We start from the raw sequence: 17,746 nt of genomic DNA on the forward strand, positions 1-17,746 counted from the left end.
GGGAACTCCTCTCTTTTTATTTTTTTTGGCCAAGCCCATGGCATGTAGAAGTTTCTGGGTGAGGGATTGAACCCACGTCACAGCAGTGACCCAAACCACAGCAGTGACAACACCAAATTCCTTAACTGCTAGGTCACCAGGGAACTCCTGGTTTGGTTTGTTTGTTTTTTGTTTTTGCTTTTTAGAGCCCTACCCATGGCATACGGAAGTTCTCAGGCTAGGGGTCGAATCAGAGCTACACCTGCCAGCCTACGCTACGGCCACAGCAATACCCAATCTGAGCTGCATCTTTGACCTATACCACAGCTCGGATCCTTAATCCACTGAGCAAGGCTAGGGATTGAACCTACATCTTCACAAATACTAGTCTGGTGCATGACCACTGAGCCATAACAGGAACTCCTGGTTGGTTTTTATTTTTATTTGTATTTTTTAAAATTTTATGGCTGCACCTGCAGCATGTGGAAGTTCCTGGGCCAGGGACTGAATCTGAACCACAACTGGGACTTATGCCATAGCTGTGTAATACCGAGCCATTTAACCCACTCACTAGGCCAGAAATTGAACCTGCACCTCTTCAGCGACTCAAGCTGCTGCAGTCGGATATTTATTTATTTAAAAACATTTTAATTATAGTTGACTTGCAATGTTCTGTCAATTTCTGCTGTACAGCAAAGTGACCCAGTTATACATGCATACACATTCTTTTTCTCATATTATCTTCTATCATGTTCTATCACAAGTGATTGGATATAAGTCCCTGAGCTATACAGCAGGACCTCATTGCTTATCCATTCTAAATGTAATAGTTTGGGAGTTCCCACTGTGGCTCAGTGGTAACAAACCTGACTAGTATCCATGGGGACGCAGGTTCAATCCCTGGCCTTGTTCAATGGGTTAAGGATCTGGTGTTGCCTTGAGCTATGGTATAGGTTGCAGAGGCAGCTCGGGTTTGGTGTTGCTGTGGTGTAAGCCAGCAGCTACAGCTCCAATTCAACCCCTAGCCTGGGAACTTCCATATGCTGTGAGTAGGACCATAAAAAGACAAAAGGAAGGAAGGAAGGAAGAAAGAAAGAAAGAAAGAAAGAAAGAAAGAAAGAAAGAAAGAAAGAAAGAAAGAAAGAAAGAAAGAAAGAAAGAATGAAAGAAAGAAAGAAAAAGAAAATACCTCTTTGATGACTTTTAATTTATGCTCAAACATGACATACAAAATCTCTAATTGGTAAGCTTGGTTTCTATAACACTGCTAGCGGCACAGTTTTCCTCAAGATTCTTTGATCTGTGCTATATACCATGCTAGGAACTTTGGAGCTAGAATCTTGGAGCATCTTAAAGCTCAAGGTTTTAAAAACATCCGCATCTGCTTGAACCCTCCAGATTGCCAAAGGCCTCACCACCCCATATTCTTTCTCTCCAACTCCTTTAGACATTCTTTGCCTAGCCTCTGAAGGCATTTGAGGGTGCCACTCTGGATTTTAATTCAACTCCTTTATTCCACAGTTGAGAAAAATGGACTGCAAAGAGAAGAGACAACTGGCTCGAGGTGAAGGCGCTCTGGAAGGAACACAGTTCCCTGCCCTCTCACTAGACCACTCTCCCTTTTAGACACAAACTTTGTACCATGGCCCAAATCAACGTTCCTTACCAAAGGGAAATGGAGCATCTACGATTCCCCTAGCGCTTTAGAAAAAAGAGTTCTTTGTGGATGGCAACAATTTTCTTGTATATTATGCGTGTCCATGCATGTAAAAAGCTCACCCAAATGCAACTGCTAGTCTAGCCCACCTCAAACTAACTACAGTTTGCGGAGAACCCGAAGACGCAGTCCAGCAGGAACCCCCGTCTCCTGGCTCACATTTCTACCCGAGTCCTCAGAGGAAAGGACCGGAAGTGGGGCGTGGCCGAGGAGGAACTACCCATAGTACGGCTGTCACGCTGGCCGGAAGGAGGTGGTGCAGGCCTTAGAAAGCTCCGCTCCTACTTCCTGTTTGCAACACTGTTGCTGTTGTCGACGTTAGGGGCGGTTACCCGAAGGCTTCCTCGGCTCTGGACGGGTTGTAAGATGCCGGGAAGAGGCCGCTGCCCCGATTGCGGCTCCACTGAGCTGGTGGAAGACTCACACTATTCGCAGAGCCAGCTGGTGTGCTCCGACTGCGGCTGTGTGGTCACCGAGGGAGTCCTTACGACCACCTTCAGTGATGAGGGCAACCTCCGAGGTACCTTGCGGGCTTTTCCAGGGCAATGGATAACAGCCTGGGGGTAGTGGAGTGATTGACGTCGAGATTCTTATCTCCTGCCTTTTCCTGGTCACATGCACGGGAGAAAATGGCCTAAAGTGAACGAGTGAGCTGTAGAAGCTCAGGGACTGCGGTTTATCTGTGTTTTTCTAGCAAGGTATTTGGTATTAATAAACGCTGAATAAATGAAATCAAGAGAGAAAGCTGCACTCAATTTACCTAGTCTGGGCATGGTGGAAGGATTGCGGATCAATTCTTTACGAATACAGAAAATACTATTACCGCAAAGTAGTTTTGAGCACTAATTGGCAAAAGCATCTTTTTTTTTTTTTTTTTTTTCTTCCCTCTCTGCTCTTCAAGTCTGTGACCAATGCAACCCTCAGTCAGGAAAATTGCCTGAATTGGATGTACAAGAGAGATGGCTGGAACACTTGGAGCTGCTTTAGTGCAGTCCTAATCTTCCTAAATTTCTTTGTATTGGGTACTGTTTGTGGTCATAGAAAATCAGATGGACCTTTAATGTGCAAAGATGGGACAAGAAGTGGATGCGTCCTGGTTTGGCTCCTGGGTTTTGTGTGGTGGGAGGGCAAGGGTGTGGCACGTGGAGGCTAAACAAGCTATTTGTTGCCCATTATCTTACAGAAGTAACATATTCCCGAAGCACAGGGGAAAATGAACAAGTTAGTCGCAGCCAGCAACGAGGTGAGAATAAACCTTTTATGACATAGTGCTTTAAAGAAAACTCTCCTGATGGTCCAGCCCATCTACTTATCTTTCCTGTTTTCAGCATTACTGTGTAAGGCTGAGTTGAAGAGAATGGTAATTAAAAATAAAGGATGATAGGGTTTCCTGGTGGCTCAGTTGGTTAAGGATCTGGTGTTGTCCTGCTATGACTTGGGTTGCTGCTGTCGCATGGGTTCGATCCCTGGCCCAGGAACTTCCACATGTCACGGGCATGGCAAAAAAAAAGAAAGGAAGGGAGCGAGGAGATGGTTCTAAGAGAGGTAGCAATTAGGTGGAAGATTCAGGTTTGCTTGGGGATTTGTTTGAGGTAGACTAAGGAGCTCAGATGCAAACTTTGGCTTGGCCACAAATCAAACCAGCCTCCAAAAGATGGGGCACTGAAATGTGACTTCTTTCTATAAGTGACTTTGTGCCTCCCAAATGTCCTCACTAAGTGTCGCTGTTGTCATTATAGAAAGGTTTGTTATTTGTGCATCTCATATCTGAGGCAGGTTTACCAGAAATTGCTGGGAGCTGCATGATGGCTCCTTTGACCCCTTTATGTAGAATATCATGCCATCTGCAGACAGTGACAGTTTTACTGCTTCTTTTCCGCCTTTTTTTTTTTAATTTTTAATATAATTTTATTTTTTTTTCTTTTGTCTTTTTAGGGCCATATCCATGGCAAATGGAGGGTCCCATGCTAGGGGTTGAATCAGAGCTGTAGCCTCTGGCCTACACCAGAACAACAGCAATGTGAGATCCAAGCCACGTCTGCGACCTATACCACAGCTCACAGCAACGCTGGATCCTTAACCCACTGAGTGAGGCCAGGGATCGAACCGGCGTCCTCATGGATATGGGATTTGTTAACCACTGAGCCATGACGGGAACTCTTTTTCTAGTTTGGATTCCTATTGTTTCTGTTCCTCCTCCGATTGCTCTGGTTAGATCTTCCAAAACTCTGTTGAATAAAAATGGTGAGGGTGGGCATCCTTGTCTTGTTCGTGATCTTAGAGGAAAGGCTTTCAGCTTTACATCGTTGAATGTGATGTTAGCTCTGTGTTTGTCATATGTGGTCTTCCTTATGTTGAGATATGTTCCCTCTATGCCCACACTCTGGAGAGTTTTTACTGTAAATGGATGTTGAATTTTATAAAACACTTTTTCTGTATCTATTGAGATGACCATATGGTTTCTATGGTTCATTTTGGTGTGTCACATTTGTTGACTTGTGGATATTGAAAAATCCTTGTATCCCTGGGATAAATCCCACTTGGTTGTGGTATATCATCCTTTTAAAGATCATTCTTTATTGTTGGGACTAACTCCTGCTATGGGTTTTCCTAGGTCTCCGCCGAGTGAGAGACCTCTGTCGAGTTCTGCAGCTACCACCAACATTTGAGGACACGGCAGTTGCCTACTACCAACAGGCATACCAGCACTCTGGCATCCGTGCTGCCAGGCTGCAAAAGAAGGAGGTGTTGGTCGGGTGCTGTGTCTTAATTACCTGCCGGCAGCGTAACTGGCCCCTGACCATGGGAACCATCTGCACCCTAATCTATGCAGATTTGGATGTGTTTTCTGGCACCTACATGCAGATGGTGAAGCTCCTGGGGCTAGACGTGCCGTCTCTGTGCTTGGCAGACCTGGTGAAGACTTACTGTAGCAGGTACCTGCTGTGTGGGAGACGCTGGGTTGGGGTGGGACCTGAACCCTTTTATCTCTAGCTGCCTCTTTTTGACCAGGCGCATTTCCAAGGATGTGGGAGAGAAGTCTCTTCTCCCTCTCCCAGGCTTAGTAGTAGTCACATTGATCCCGTTTTACATTTCTAGAATGGTATAATTTTCAAATCCCTTTGCCCACAGCACCCTAATGATGTAGGAAGTAGGTATTAGCCTTGGCATAGGGCTCTTGAGGTCCACCTCTCATGTTTTGCGTGGCTGAATGCTGTGACCCTGCCTCGGGAGGATCACCTGTGATTAGACCCAAGAAGTTATTAGTAAATGACAGGGTGGAGCTAGAAGCTAAATTTTATTGTTGTTCTAAGTAGCTGTGTCCTTTTCCTTTTTTTCTGGTAAATAATAGTAGAAAGCAAAGGCTATCGGTGTCAGATAATCCTGGGTTTGAAGCTTGGTTATTTCCAAGCTGGGTAACTGTGGGCAAGTTTTTCCAACTCTCAATGCACATAACAGGGTATTGAGTAGATTAAAGGAGAACACCTGTAAAGCACTCAGAAGGATGGCTGGCAGGGGGTGGTCAACAAATGTTAGCTCCCTGCCTTCTCCTGCCCTTCACTTCTCCAGCAGAAGGCTCATCCTGTCCTCTCTGGTACCCGGATGACCTTGCTGCCCAGCAGGCGTGAGTGTTTCCAGGAGGGTAGAACAGCTTGCTATCTTCCTCAGTTTGGAAGAGCAGTCCCCTGCTACCCCCCACCGCATCCCGTCGGTGTTGAGACCAGACCGTCTTTTTGGTTATTTCAGCTTCAAACTTTTTCAAGCCTCCCCGTCTGTGCCAGCCAAGTACGTGGAAGACAAGGAGAAGATGCTGTCTCGAACACTGCAGCTGGTGGAGCTGGCGGATGAGACGTGGCTGGTGACTGGGCGGCATCCCCTACCTGTCGTTACTGCTGCCACTTTCCTGGCCTGGCAGTCGCTGCAGCCTTCTGATCGGCTGACTTGTTCCCTGGCCCGATTTTGTAAATTGGCAAACGTGGACCTTCCCTACCCTGCTGCCTCCCGCCTGCAGGAGCTGTTGGCCGTGCTGCTGCGGATGGCCGGGCAGCTGGCCTGGTTGCAGGTTCTGAAGCTTGACAAGCGGTCTGTGGTGAAGCACATCGGTGACCTCCTCCAGCACCGCCACACGCTAGTCCGCAAGGCCTTTCGAGATGGAACCTCAGAGACAGACGAGCGGGAGAAGGAGCTGCCGGGGCAGGGACAGGGGAAGGAGGAGGCGGGGAGCAGCTCTGTAGATTTGCCTGAGGGGAAGCGGCCAGCGAGTCCTGCCCCCCTCCTCCCACCCTGCATGTTGAAGCCCCCAAAGCGGATCTGTCCCACCCCCCCTGTCTCCACGGTCACCGGCGATGAGAACATTTCTGATAGTGAGATTGAGCAATACTTGCGTACCCCTCAGGAAGTTAGGGACTTCCAGAAAGCCCAGGCTGCTGGACAGGCCACCACGAGTGGTCCTAACCCTCCCTGATGCACATCCAGAGTTGGGGCTGCCTCACCCCGACCTGAGGGCAGGGTGGTGATAGTCCTGACACCTCAGAGAAGTTCGTGTATACAAGTCTAGGTGTTGTCGTTCTTGTTTCAAGGACCCGAGAGGGGCTCTGCAGTTACTTGACCCAAGGCCCTGGAGTAGAAGTCAGAAGGAATGCAGGGACATGTGGGTTGGAGGGAGTCCCATCTCTTGGACTCAGAGAGTGGGTTGCACGTACTCCTGTTCCCAGGCTGGCTTTCCTCTTGGACTGTTGGGAGAGTGGCAGGGTCACTCCTGCTCCTGGTGTGGCTGCTGTGCTGCTGGTGGGGCCTCCCTTCTGGTGTGGAGCAGCAGGCATTCCCCCATTTGGAGGACGAGACCCCAGGCAACCCTTGGCCATGCATCTGTTCACAGGTCTGAGTGGGTTCACGTGTATAGTATCAGAGATCCTCTACCTCATAACAGACTGACCGTGGTTGGAGTAAGGTCATAGCTCAAAGGGCTTTGCAAATTTTTAATATATTAAAACAAGAGGCATCTGCTAGAAAACATTCTATTGTATAAAACCGGAGCTTTTAAAAACATGTTTTCTTTGGCACTTTTCATCCCCTCCCTCCCCATTCCCCAGCGTATTGCAAAAAGCTCTCCAGTGCTAAGGCATTGGCAGGGTATGTAAACAGCAGCCAGCGTATGTGGAAGAGTAATACGAAGCTTTTTTTTTTTTTTTTTTTCTTTTTTCGGTTCCTGTCTAATATTGTCTGTGCAGCAAGCATAAGTAACAGGATCCATCACAAGGTGTGTGGGTTTTCTCCCTTCCTCTCAGTCTTCTCTAACCTTGGTGACCAGGCTGGGGTGACCTGGGAGTTGGGAGGGGACCTGCCCCAGGCCTGGTTTCCCTGTTGCTCTTCATAGCACCCAAGGTTCCCTCTGCTCTCCATGGGTCCTATAATCAAAGGTTGCCTTTTAGGTTGGGGAAAAATACTAAGGAGTGCTGGTGTTTAAAAGTAGCAGAGGCTCAGGCCCCAGGTGAGCAGCAGGAGCCCCACATACTGCCTCAGGGAACTGGCTTGGGCTCCTGTGAGGGAGGAAGCTGCTTTGATGTTTTGGAGATTTCTCCCTAATATGGAGCTAAAGGTCAGGTCTCAGGAATGATTCTCCAGCGTGGCTTCCCGGAGGCAGGGAGTGCGCCCCCTCAGTGCCTGGGAGGCTGGGGCTGGGAGTGTGGGTCCCACAACTGAACAGTAAGTGCTTTCGGCACCACCTGCAGCCTGGCGGTGGCGCCCATCTGCAGAGCATTGATAGGACCTGGCTTAAGGCATGGCCAACTTCAGCCCCCCATCTGAGCGCCAGCGATCTCTGCTACCTTCGAGTTATCCCCATGTGTCTGGCAGTTAGCTTCTTAGGTGTAGGGCTGGGCTTTGTCCTGAAGTGCCACCCCTGAGCCCTGCTGTGGGGTTTGTGTACCAGTCCTGTGGGAGTGGTGTTCGGCCCTAATTGTGCCCACCCCTCCTCAGAGCTGACTGATCCCCACAGCTGCCTTTCACATCCTCCCGCCCTCTCTTGCATAGTTAATTCGAAAAGCAGCACCTGTTTCCCTCCCATTGGTCCTGGTCACCTGGCTCATCTGCTAGATTGGCTCCCTAATTAGCCAAAAAACTGGGTGGGAGAGAGGCCTAGGATGGGGGCTTTAGTGAAGGGCAGTGAGAATGCCCTCCCCAAGCTCCCGCTGTCTGTGTTCTCCTGATGAGGCTGATGGCCACGAGTGAGGTGATGTGGGCAGGCGCAGGGGGTACCTTAGGAGGAGCCCGCCTGAGTTGTGCCGTCCCTTCCACTCTCAGTCACTTCACAGACGGACAGGACCTTCCCCCCAACCCTATATGGGACGGAAATATATCCTGCCAGCGGTTCTGGGATTGTCAGTCGCTACACCCGGAGGGATGGACCTCTTAGTAGAGACGGGCCTCTGCCTATCCCTTCCCCAGCCTCCAGGACTAAAGCTACTGAGGCACCTCTCCCTCAAACCTGGGGACGTACCGATAGCCGTCTTTGAGGGCTCCCGAGAAGCGGGGTCACAAGCCCACGCGGCCAGCACATCCTAAAGCGGCGCCCGCCCCCACCCTAGACCGTGGTCTCGCTCTTCCAGAGGCCAGTCTTCATACAGCCGCTCCCGGCCGCCTCCGTGCCGGTCAAGGTGATGTCGTCGTATTTGCCGCCCTTCGGGGCGCCATTCAGGCTGGCTGTGTTGAGCGGGTACGAGCGGCGCTTGCTCTCCTTCTCCAGCGCGCCGGCCCCGCCGCCCTTGAGGTTGTCGCGGCTAGAGCAGCGGCGCTGGCCCGGCCGGCCGGGCTCGGAGAGGGGCGCGGCGCTGGTGTCGCTGCCTTCCGACGGCGTGAGCATGGGCTCGCCCTCGGGCCGGGGTCCGGCGCCCGGGCTGTTGCGGCCGCTGCCCGGGTAGCTGTCGCTCGGGCTGTTGTGCAGGCTGCCACTCTCGCTGGACTGCAGCTCAGCCGCTCCCGCTGCGCCCCCCCGCAGCGCCCTGAGCCGGTTCTTGCCGCCGGCCTCCCCCGCGCGGTGCCCCTTGGCCCGGCTCTTGTGGCCCCGGCGACCGTGGTGCAAGTTGTTGGGATGCCGCGGGCCGAGGGCCCCCCGGGGGCCCGGAGGCTCGGGCTCCCCCTCCCCGCGGACCGCCGAGCCCGCCTCGCACGCCTGGCTCTGCGCCAGCTGCAGGTTGGTGAGCTTGCAGGGGCCCGGGGGTGGCGCGTGGCCGCTGCTGCTGCTCGGGGACGACTTGAGGGACGCGGGCCCTTCTCCGAACATCGGGGACCCGTCTTCGGCGGCGGCGGGAGCGGCCCGCGGGGAGGCGCGAGAGGCCGAGGCAGGGGGACAGCAGGCGCGCCAGGAGGCCCTGACGTCCCTGCGCCTGGCACAGTGGTGGGTGAAGACGAAGAGGCCCAGGGCAGAGGCCGCCACCCCGTACAGACAACTGCACACCACCCGGGGTAGCCAGCGCTGGGATACGGTCAGGGCCCCACAGGCCCACATGGCCAGGTACAGGAAATGAGTGGTCACCAGCGCCCCCAACTGGACTCCCGGAGAATAGAGGCCGTCACCATCCTCCGGGGGCCCGGGCGTCGCCACTCCTGCGCTCCCAGCGGCCAGTAGGGAACCTGAGTCGCTCAGGAGGGGGCCGCTGCTCCTGAGCCTGGTGGAGCCCCTCAGCTCCTCCCCTGGCTCCAGGGGGACCCTGCTGGTTCCCCCCTTGGGGCTCTGGGCCAGAGGACCCCGTAAGCGCAGCCCTGCGCACAGGAAATAGATCCAAGTGATGAGCAGAATCAAAGCCACCGGGATGTAGAAGGCTCCTAGGCTTGGACGCCACACCAGCCAGCAGCTGAGGAGAGACACAGGCAGCATGTCTGAGGTGAGGCCCGCAGGCTGAGTGGATGGGGTGGTAGGATGCGGTGAGTGGAGAGGCGGAGACCCGCATAGGTGACATGCAGGGGCCAGGGCTGGGTGACTGCTGAGTGGGCGGGCAGGTAGAAGGCCAGTGAAGTAGCAGACATCTGGGGCAGGATGGGTAGGTGTGGGCGGGCAGCGGGCTCACTAGGGGCTGTGGTCCCTGTAGTTGTGGATGTTGACAGCAGCGGTGATGCCACAGATAATGAGTGGGATCCCTCCCGCGATCAAATAGAACCTGGAAAGGAATGGGGTTTGGTGTTCAGGACCCCTCGGCTCATGTCTCTGTCCCATCCTCTTTCCCCTAGAAATGATGTCAGGTTTTTTGGGATTTGTTTGTTTGTTTGTTTGTTTGTTTTTGGCTGGGAATGCAAGGTCCCTACAGGGCAAGGTCAGTAGTTCCCTAAGGGACTTGACCAAGACTGTTCTAAGGGATAGAGGCCAGAATTGCTTTCTATCCCCCTAAACAGTGCAGAAGTCAGGGTGCCACCTCCCAGGATCCCTGTCCAATGACCTTTGGAGTCACTTTCTTCCAGGCCTTTTCCTGCCTGAAAACCCCAAAGGTGCACTCCCTCCATGGCACTGGGCAACCTGGCGCCAACTGGAGCCTTGACTCTTCTGTCTTCCGAGCCTGGTCTCCCAGGACCTTACACCCACCCTGGGAGAACAGCTTTGGTGTCCTACCTGCCCCCCAGCTGAGCCTTTCCCCACTGCCAGGCTGACGGGTGGCAGCACGTACCGGAGCATGGGTCGTGGGGCAGGCACGGCAGCGTCCCCTTCTTGTGGAGGGGGTGCCCTCCAGGTGAGCTCCTTGTGGAGGACACGGGCCTTCACACCCATCCAGAGCAGTGTGGACAGTGAAGAGTAGTGCAGGGTGATACCCACCTGTCGGGTTAGGGCACTGAGGCTGGGGGACCGGCCATCCCAGAGCCTCGGTCCCCCGCAGTGTCCCCCCACACCTCCCTGTGCCCAGCCCCCTCCTCTACCCAGATCCTCCCCAGGGATCTGTCCCTGCCCGTACTCTCCCTACTGCCAGCTCTGGGTTCTCCCCGTGACCCTGTCATTGCTACGTGGATTGTCCCCCACCTGTTTTCCATTGCAGGTCCCCATTCTCCACTTTGAAGTCCTGTCTCCTAGTTTCTCTGCTTCCTACCACCCCTAGATCTCATGTCAACCTCTCCCGAAAGGTTGGACGAAGAGCAGTGGAGCTGAAGCCCATTAGCATGAGCCCCCCTTTCTTCCCTTGTGTCCCCCTACTCTATGCCTAGGCCACAGGCACTAAATTGGGGGCCCCCTACCCCGCCCCAGCCCCTCTGCTTACCGCCTGGCAGACAATCTGGTAGTTGGTGAGTGTGATGCCTCCGGCAAAGACAGCGGAGGTCATGGCCATGTGGAAGCACAGGTTCAGCAGCATGTGCCAGCCCTTCCGGGACACATGGATGGAGCTGCCCCAGAAACAGGCTTTAATTAACGGGGCACCCAACACAAGGCCGCGCCCACGGGTGTCAGGGCCTCTGGGAAAGCCAAAGTGGGAAAGGAGCTATTGGTGTGCATGCATGGGTGTGCAGGAGATCGATGCCTTAGCCCCCAGATGTGTTTTCCAACCCCAGAACTTTCAAATAAAATGCTAGGCAAGAGCCTGGGAAAGCCACATGAACCCGCCTGGGAAGGGAGCACCTGACAGTACTTAGTGACACCCATGGCCTTCCCACCACCCGCCCCCGTCCTCCAGGACCTCCCACCTGTGGTTGAGGATGTAGGTGATGATGGTGGAGAAGAGGCAGAGCAGCAGCAGGGCGGTGCAGGGGTACACGACGGGGTGCAGCCCTGCCCCTGAGCCCCCCACCTCCCTGGGGAAGGTACTCAGTTCCTGGAAAGGGTAGGGGAGAGGAAATGAGAAGAGGAAGCCAGGAGTAGAGAGACCGCCCTGTGGAGTCCTGGCCAGTCCTCCAGGCCAGGTTTACTCTTCTCAAACCCAGTCAGCCGGGTAACAAAGATGTAAGATCCAGGCCATTCACTCTTAGAAGGTCAGTTGGGGTTTTGTTTTGTTTTGTTTTGTTTGTTCAGGGCCGCACCTGGGGCATATGGAAGTTCCTGGGCTAGGGGTCGAATAGGAGCTGTAGCCACAGCAACACCAGAACCAGGCTGCATCTTCCACCTATGCTGCAGCCTGGGGCAACGCCAGATCCTTAACCCGCATCTTCATGGATACTAGTCGGGTTCTTAACCCACTGAGCCACACGGGAACTTCTGGGTTGGAATTTTTTTTTTTTTTTTTTTTTTTTTTTGGCTGCACCCGAGGCATGTAGAAGTTCCCAGGCCAGGGATCACATCGGCACCACAGCAGTGACAATGCTGGCTCCTTAATCCACTGTGCCACAAGGGAGCTCCTAGGCAGTGTTAATGGTCCGCCTTTCAGGGGACTTTTCAGGCTTCCAGCCTGAGTATCAGAGATGAGGAAAACGGGGGAAGGTTGTGTCTCTGACCCAGCTGTAGGCCTGCTCAGCATCTGGGAAAGTGGGGTGTGAAATATGGTGTGGGAGGGGCAACTAGACAGGGGCGAGTGGGGAGTGTGACCAGAATGGAGAAACGTTCCCAGATTTTTTTTTTTTTTTTCACTTTAACAATCTGGGTGTCAGAGATACAGGGTATGGAGACCAGGCTGGGTGGTTCCTGGTCCATTTCTCTCCACGTGAGGGTGGAGGCAGGATTTCCCTGTCTCCTGAAAGATGAAAAGGTGTGGGGGAGGAGTTCCTGTTGTGGCTCTGTGGGTTAAGAACCCAGCTAGTATCTATGAGGATGCAGGTTCAATCCCTGGCCTCACTCAGTGGGTTAAGGATCCAGCGTTGCTGTGAGCTGTGGTATAGGTCGTAGATGCCGCTCAGACCCTGTGTTGCTATGGCTGTGGTGTAGGCCAGCAGCTGAAGCTCTGATTAGACCCCTAGCTTGGGGACCTCCATATGCCGAAAGTGCAGCCCTGGAAAAAAAAGGAAAACAAACAAAAGGCGTAGGGGAGACTGAGGGACATTTCCCCAGAGTCCTGAGCATCATGAGGCCCTATGAGGCTGCTGTCCTTTGAGTATTTCTGAGGCCCCACATGGCACACCTTCCCTGTTTCCCTGCCCTCCCCAGCACCCACTCCACTCACCATGAGCACAGCCACATTGCCCAGGTGCTGGCAGTGCAAGGAGCTGACGTTGGGCTGGCTGGAGCGGAGTTGGCAGCCCTCGGAGCTCCAGCCCCCGGGCCCCCCTGGCCCCTCCTGGCTCCACCAAGCTGCCACAGGCTCAGCCCCCTCAGCCCAGTGCCGCAGCGAGACGGCCACCGGTTCCGTCAGGTTTCCCACGCCGCAGCCACCTGCAGGGGAGGTGACAGTCTGCTCAGGCATGACTGAGCCTGGAAGGCCAGCTTGGGCACTGAACATCTGCTGGGTGAGATGCACTGGTCTTGGGAGACAGAGTGATATGCCACACATGGGTCTGCCTCCCAGGTCCTCAGTCCAACTGGGGGCACACGAGGATGAATCAAAATAAAAGCACAGGGGAGTTCCCTGGTGGCCTATTGGTTAAGGATCTGGGGTTGTTGCAAGTTGAATCCCTAGCCAGGAAAGGTCCACATGCCATGGGTGTGGCCAAGAAAATAAATAAATGAAAGCACTGGGAGGTGGCCTGTCTAGGTGCCCGATGAGAGGTGGCAACGGGCCCAGGGAGAGAGGACTCTGGGGCTGGGGTCGGGGACAAGAAGGTAGAAGATACCACAGAGGCAGTGAAAATCCAGGTGAAGGGGGGATTCAGGAGGGCACCCTGAAGGAGAAGCTGGCACCAGGTGACAAATGGGGATGGAGGGGGCCCCGGGTGGGTGGAGAATTTGTGCTTATAGCCCTTTCGACATCTGACACACCCAGGATATGAAGTCCAGTGTCTCCTGAGCCATTTCTCTACAATCCCTTCCTTTATGGGACATCTTTGTCCCCCTTGTCCTTAGAAACGGTGTGGGGCCACCATCCCCTGCCACCTTCACCAGGGCATCAGGGGTGCGGGTGAGGGATGGGTGGGATGGGGGTGCAGGGCAGACAGTTTGAGGGATCCCAGTGGTGCTGTGGTTGGGGGTGGGGTGCAGGCCCTTACTGGTCCCCGCAAAGATGACAGGGGTGGCCACACCACGCCTCTTGCCAGGTCCAGCGGCTCCGGGGCGGGAAGTGTTGCCGTGGCTGCGGAAGAGGCGGCCGTTTCGGAAGACAAGCAGTTGCAGGGTGCAGTCTGGGGGAACTGGGGGTGTCAGGGCGGCCGGGAGGGACGAGAACAGACTGGGCGGCAGCTGGATGGAGGCCAGGGCCACGCTGTTCTGGGGGGACATAGGAGTTCCTCAGAGACACCTTGGGTCCCCTGGGACTCATGTCCCCCACCCCACCTCCTGTGTCCTCTCTCCCCCCTTTCTGAGTCCTGCGTCCTGTCACCCCACCCACTCCAACCAGGCACCTGCACCTCCCCTCTCAGCATCCTCCCTCCCCCAGGTGCCCACCTTGATGTGGAAAGATGACAGAGAAACATTGGGCCTCCCGGTGGTACAGCGGAAGCGGAGTTGCTGGTCGGCCAGGGGCTCCAGCTCAGGTGAGGGATTTTGGCCAGGGCCCTCGGGCCGGGCACCGGGCGCCCCTGCCTCCCTCCTCTGGAAGGCTGTGCAGGTCAGGCCCACGTAGCTGTGCGGCTTGATGAGATAGGCCTCCAAGGCCACGTTCCTCGAGTTCTAGGGACAGGGACCTGTCACCCCGCTCTTGGCCTTCTCCTGCCCGAGACCGCAGATCTGCTCAGGCCAACCTCCTACCCTTGTGCCCTCACAATCTCTCAAGGCCTGGCTGCCTTCTGTCTGCCATGGAGTCTCCCGACCACTGCCTCCCAAGCCCTTCCTCCCACTCACACCCACCTTGTACCTGGCTTGCCTCTACTTATTTTTAGGGCCACACCTGCAGCATATGGAGGCTCCCAGGCTAGGGGTCAAAGCAGAGCTACAGCAGCCGGCCTAAACCACAGCCACAGCAGCTCAGGATATGAGCCGCATCTGCAGCCTACACCACAGCTCACAGCAATGCTGGGTCCTTAACCCACTGAGCGAGGCCAGGGATTGAACTGGCATCCTCATAGATACTGGCTGGGTTTGTTTCCACTGATCCACAGAGGGAACTCCTTAGCTTGCCTCTTAACATGCCCTAGTTCTGCTGCCCCAACTCAGCAGGAGAGAAAGGTCCGTGTGCCACCTCAGTGTATCTCCCCAAGTGCCCAGAGGAGACACTGTACCCTACTTGTTAACTGGCTCAGGACACATCCTCGGAAATTCCTTGATAACGAGGGCTGGCTCGAGTCACCTCTAAGGTCCCTCCCCATGCCAGGCCCCTGAGGGGCACCTCCCAGCTGGCCCACGGTACCACGGAGATGTGCTGGGCGTGGGGGCTCAGGGCGGCCCCCCCGATGCGCTCCAGGGCACCCACGATGCCACTGCAGGCCTTGTCCTCGCGCTGGGCCAGCCATAGCAGGTGCTCGTCTACCAGCATCAGGTTACTGGCCATGTCCACCATCACCTCCACCAGCTAGGGGCAGGGGAGTCACTGAGGGCAGGAGTGGGGCTGGGGATCCAGGGGCTGGGGCATGAAAGGACGAGCAGGTAGAGGGGGCTGTGGTTTCCAGGGTCCCCTTGAGGCCCGATTGCTTCTCACCTCTTTGATCTGGTCAACGTAACCCAGAAACTTCTGGATCATCTGAGCCACGTAGACGACATCCATCATATCAGAGAAGCTGGCGGCCTCAGCTGTGTACACTCGAAGCTGGTGAGCCAGGGTCAGCGCATTGGAGGCATTGATGGGCATCTGGGGGTGTGAGGAAGGAAGGGCATCGTCCAGTCTTACTCTTTCTCCCCTAGAGTGGCCCCAAGGCCCCCTCCTCTGTGCTGATGCTCAGGATGATGGGGCCTGGAGAGGGGGTCTAATCCAGGCGGGAGGCACAGATAAGGCATGAGACCCAGGGCCACCCACTGGCTGTGCCACCAGCATGAGGACAACAGGATGACCTCATGCTGTCCTTGTTTTCCCCCTTAAGGCGGCCCTTGCTGTGCTGGGGGACAAAGATGCTTGGAGTGGCCCACACATCCCTAGTGCGGCCCTGGGGGCAGGGTCTGAATCCCCCAAATGAGGAAAAGCTAGCAGAGAAGAGCAGGAGACAGTGCCAGCCCCATTGCCCCTCGCCCTGCATCCCACGGATGGTGGGCTCCCAGGCCCCGTGGGGCCAGCAGGCTTCTCCCCATCCCTTCTCCATGTCCCCCGCCCCCTGCTCCCCCGGCCTCACCAGCACGAAGGTGTAGAGCACCCGGGTGATGTCGTTGGTGTACAGGCAGTGGGAGTAGTCCCCTGGCTCCCAGCGGCCGGCTCGGTCACAGCGGCGGGAGGCTCGGGTGCCCGGAGCGCCCCCACTCAGAGGCACTGAGGTGAAGGGGTACTGCAGGCAGGACTGGTAGGCTGTGATGCCTGCCAGGGTTCGAGGCCACCTGGGGGCAGAGGCGGGAAGTCGGTTACCTGTGACCCAGTCTCCTCAGGGCAGGGGTTCTGCACCTGCCTTAAGAACTGTAAGGCCAGGCCCCCTGAGGGAGGGTGCTTCAAGGGCTTTCCAAGCTCGATCTTTCTTTCTTCCTTCCTCTCTCTCCTTCTTTTTTGCTTTTTTAGGGCTGAACTTATGGTATATAGAAGTTCCAGGGCTAGGGGTTGAATTGGAGCTGCCGCTGCTGCTGCCAGCCTACACCACAGCCACAGCAATGCCAGATATGAGTCTCGTCTGTGATCTACACCACAGCTCATGGCAATGCCAGATCCTTAACCTACTGAACAAGGCCAGGGATCGAACCCGGATCCTCAGGGATACTAGTCAAATTTGTTATTGCTGAGCCATGACAGGAACTCCTCCTCCTTCTTTCTAACACTGTGTGTGTAGGGACAGTGCTGTCACTGGTGCAGGGGGACTGGACTTGGAGTCCTGAGTTCAAGTCCCTGATCCTTTCTGGGCCTCTGTGTTCTCAGCTATACATGAGAATAACACCTGCCCTGCCTAAGTGAGAGGCCACTGAGATATTAACATGTGATATTCAAAGTGGGAGGGCTTGGTAAACCATGTAAGGAAGCAAAACAAAACTTTTTTGTTCTGCACAGCACATCTGGGAGGGTGACTATACAAAAGAATACGGTCTCTCTAAATATAACAGCGGGACCTAGGGCTGAATGACAAAAGGAAGTGTTTTCTCCATCTTAGAGCGGGTGGATCACGGGTGGCCTCAGGGGCAGGGATGGGGTGGGAGCCTTGGGGGTCAGGTCTCCAACCTGAAGTCTCCGCGGTTGTTGGCGACGCGCTCAGCGGGGCAATAGGAGGCCGAGGTCTCAAGCACCACGATCTCCACCTTCTTGCTGGCGTTTCCCTGGACCGTGGACACGGAGCACTCCCATTCGCCTGAGGCCCACACGCCGATGTGAGACACGGTCAGCTCACTGCGGGCGGGTGGGGGCGGAGGGCTGGCTGGAGGCACTCCCAGAGGCCACGCCACCCTCCCTGAGTGCCCAGGTGCTGCCCTGGGTTGCGCAGGGCACCAGCTTCAGGCTCTTTTCCTTAATGGAGCCAGGGGTACAAGTCTGTACTCCTTCAACTCTGACCTTATGATAGTGCTTTCTGAGCCTCAATTTCCCCATCTTTTTTTCTTTTCTTTCTTTCTCTCTTTTTTCTTTTTAGGGCCACACTTAAAGTTCCCAGCTTAGGGATCAAATCAGAGCTGCAGCTGATGGCCTATGCCATAGCCATGGCAACGCCAGATCTGAGCGGCATCTGCAACCTACACCACAGCTTGCAGCAATGCCAGATCCTTTAAACCACTGATCGAGGCCAGGGATCAAACCCTCAGAGACACTATATCGGGTTCTTTTCTTTTTTTTTTTTTTTTGTCTTTTTGCCTTTACTTGGGCCGCTCCCGCGGCATATGGAGGTTCCCAGGCTAGGGGTCTAATCAGAGCTGTACCCGCCGGCCTACGCCAGAGCCACAGCAACACAGGATCCGAGCCGCGTCTGCAACCTACACCACAGCTCAGCTCACGGCAATGCCAGATC

General features: G+C 54.9%; 2 protein-coding genes and 1 long non-coding RNA gene across 5 annotated transcripts in view; 2 read left to right on the forward strand and 1 right to left on the reverse strand.

Moving 5' to 3' along the window:
- Nucleotides 1-17,746, forward strand: part of LOC146395873 (uncharacterized) — a 979,457-nt gene that overhangs the window by 225,980 nt on the left and 735,731 nt on the right. The gene's annotated exons all lie outside the window — the stretch shown is intronic.
- On the forward strand, nucleotides 1,993-6,745 carry BRF2 (BRF2 RNA polymerase III transcription initiation factor subunit). 2 transcript variants are annotated; one of them, XM_085000086.1, is made up of 4 exons: nucleotides 1,993-2,216; nucleotides 2,880-2,939; nucleotides 3,632-4,632; nucleotides 5,444-6,745. In XM_085000086.1, the coding sequence occupies exons 3-4, from the start codon at nucleotides 4,499-4,501 to the stop codon at nucleotides 6,159-6,161; spliced, it is 852 nt and encodes a 283-aa protein (XP_084856212.1). In that variant the 5' UTR covers nucleotides 1,993-2,216; nucleotides 2,880-2,939; nucleotides 3,632-4,498; the 3' UTR covers nucleotides 6,162-6,745. The 2 variants fall into 2 exon arrangements, with proteins under 2 accessions (XP_084856212.1, XP_003133415.3); XM_003133367.7 differs by having other exon boundaries at nucleotides 4,311-4,632.
- Nucleotides 6,649-17,746, reverse strand: part of ADGRA2 (adhesion G protein-coupled receptor A2) — a 38,143-nt gene continuing 27,045 nt past the window's right edge. Inside the window, exons 8-19 of one of the 2 annotated variants that reach the window (XM_003133366.5) lie at nucleotides 16,972-17,136; nucleotides 15,950-16,148; nucleotides 15,325-15,474; nucleotides 15,037-15,198; nucleotides 14,136-14,360; nucleotides 13,742-13,958; nucleotides 12,763-12,971; nucleotides 11,357-11,484; nucleotides 10,936-11,059; nucleotides 10,354-10,499; nucleotides 9,763-9,852; nucleotides 6,649-9,549 (exon numbers count right to left, since the gene is read on the reverse strand). In XM_003133366.5, the coding sequence (XP_003133414.3) occupies nucleotides 8,280-9,549; nucleotides 9,763-9,852; nucleotides 10,354-10,499; nucleotides 10,936-11,059; nucleotides 11,357-11,484; nucleotides 12,763-12,971; nucleotides 13,742-13,958; nucleotides 14,136-14,360; nucleotides 15,037-15,198; nucleotides 15,325-15,474; nucleotides 15,950-16,148; nucleotides 16,972-17,136 (3,085 nt within the window). In that variant the 3' untranslated portion in view covers nucleotides 6,649-8,279. Of the gene's footprint in view, nucleotides 9,550-9,762; nucleotides 9,853-10,353; nucleotides 10,500-10,935; nucleotides 11,129-11,356; nucleotides 11,485-12,762; nucleotides 12,972-13,741; nucleotides 13,959-14,135; nucleotides 14,361-15,036; nucleotides 15,199-15,324; nucleotides 15,475-15,949; nucleotides 16,149-16,971; nucleotides 17,137-17,746 lie in introns of both variants that reach the window. The other variant, XM_085000042.1, reaches the window with a different exon arrangement.

This window comes from Sus scrofa, chromosome 15 (assembly GCF_054392235.1).
Source record: "Sus scrofa isolate SSC_HxYL_T2T_F1_AM1 chromosome 15, Sscrofa_HxYL_maternal_Yorkshire_Landrace_v2.0, whole genome shotgun sequence".
NCBI lineage: Eukaryota > Metazoa > Chordata > Mammalia > Artiodactyla > Suidae > Sus > Sus scrofa.

What these genes read in the sequence shown, in the direction of transcription:
- BRF2 (XM_003133367.7), top strand. Translation starts at nt 2,063, where the DNA reads ATGCCGGGAAGAGGCCGCTGCCCCGATTGCGGCTCCACTGAGCTGGTG. An exon ending in TGATGAGGGCAACCTCCGAG is followed by an intron (nt 2,217 to 2,879) that starts GTACCTTGCGGG and finishes ATTATCTTACAG; the next exon opens with AAGTAACATATTCCCGAAGC. An exon ending in TAGTCGCAGCCAGCAACGAG is followed by an intron (nt 2,940 to 4,310) that starts GTGAGAATAAAC and finishes GGGTTTTCCTAG; the next exon opens with GTCTCCGCCGAGTGAGAGAC.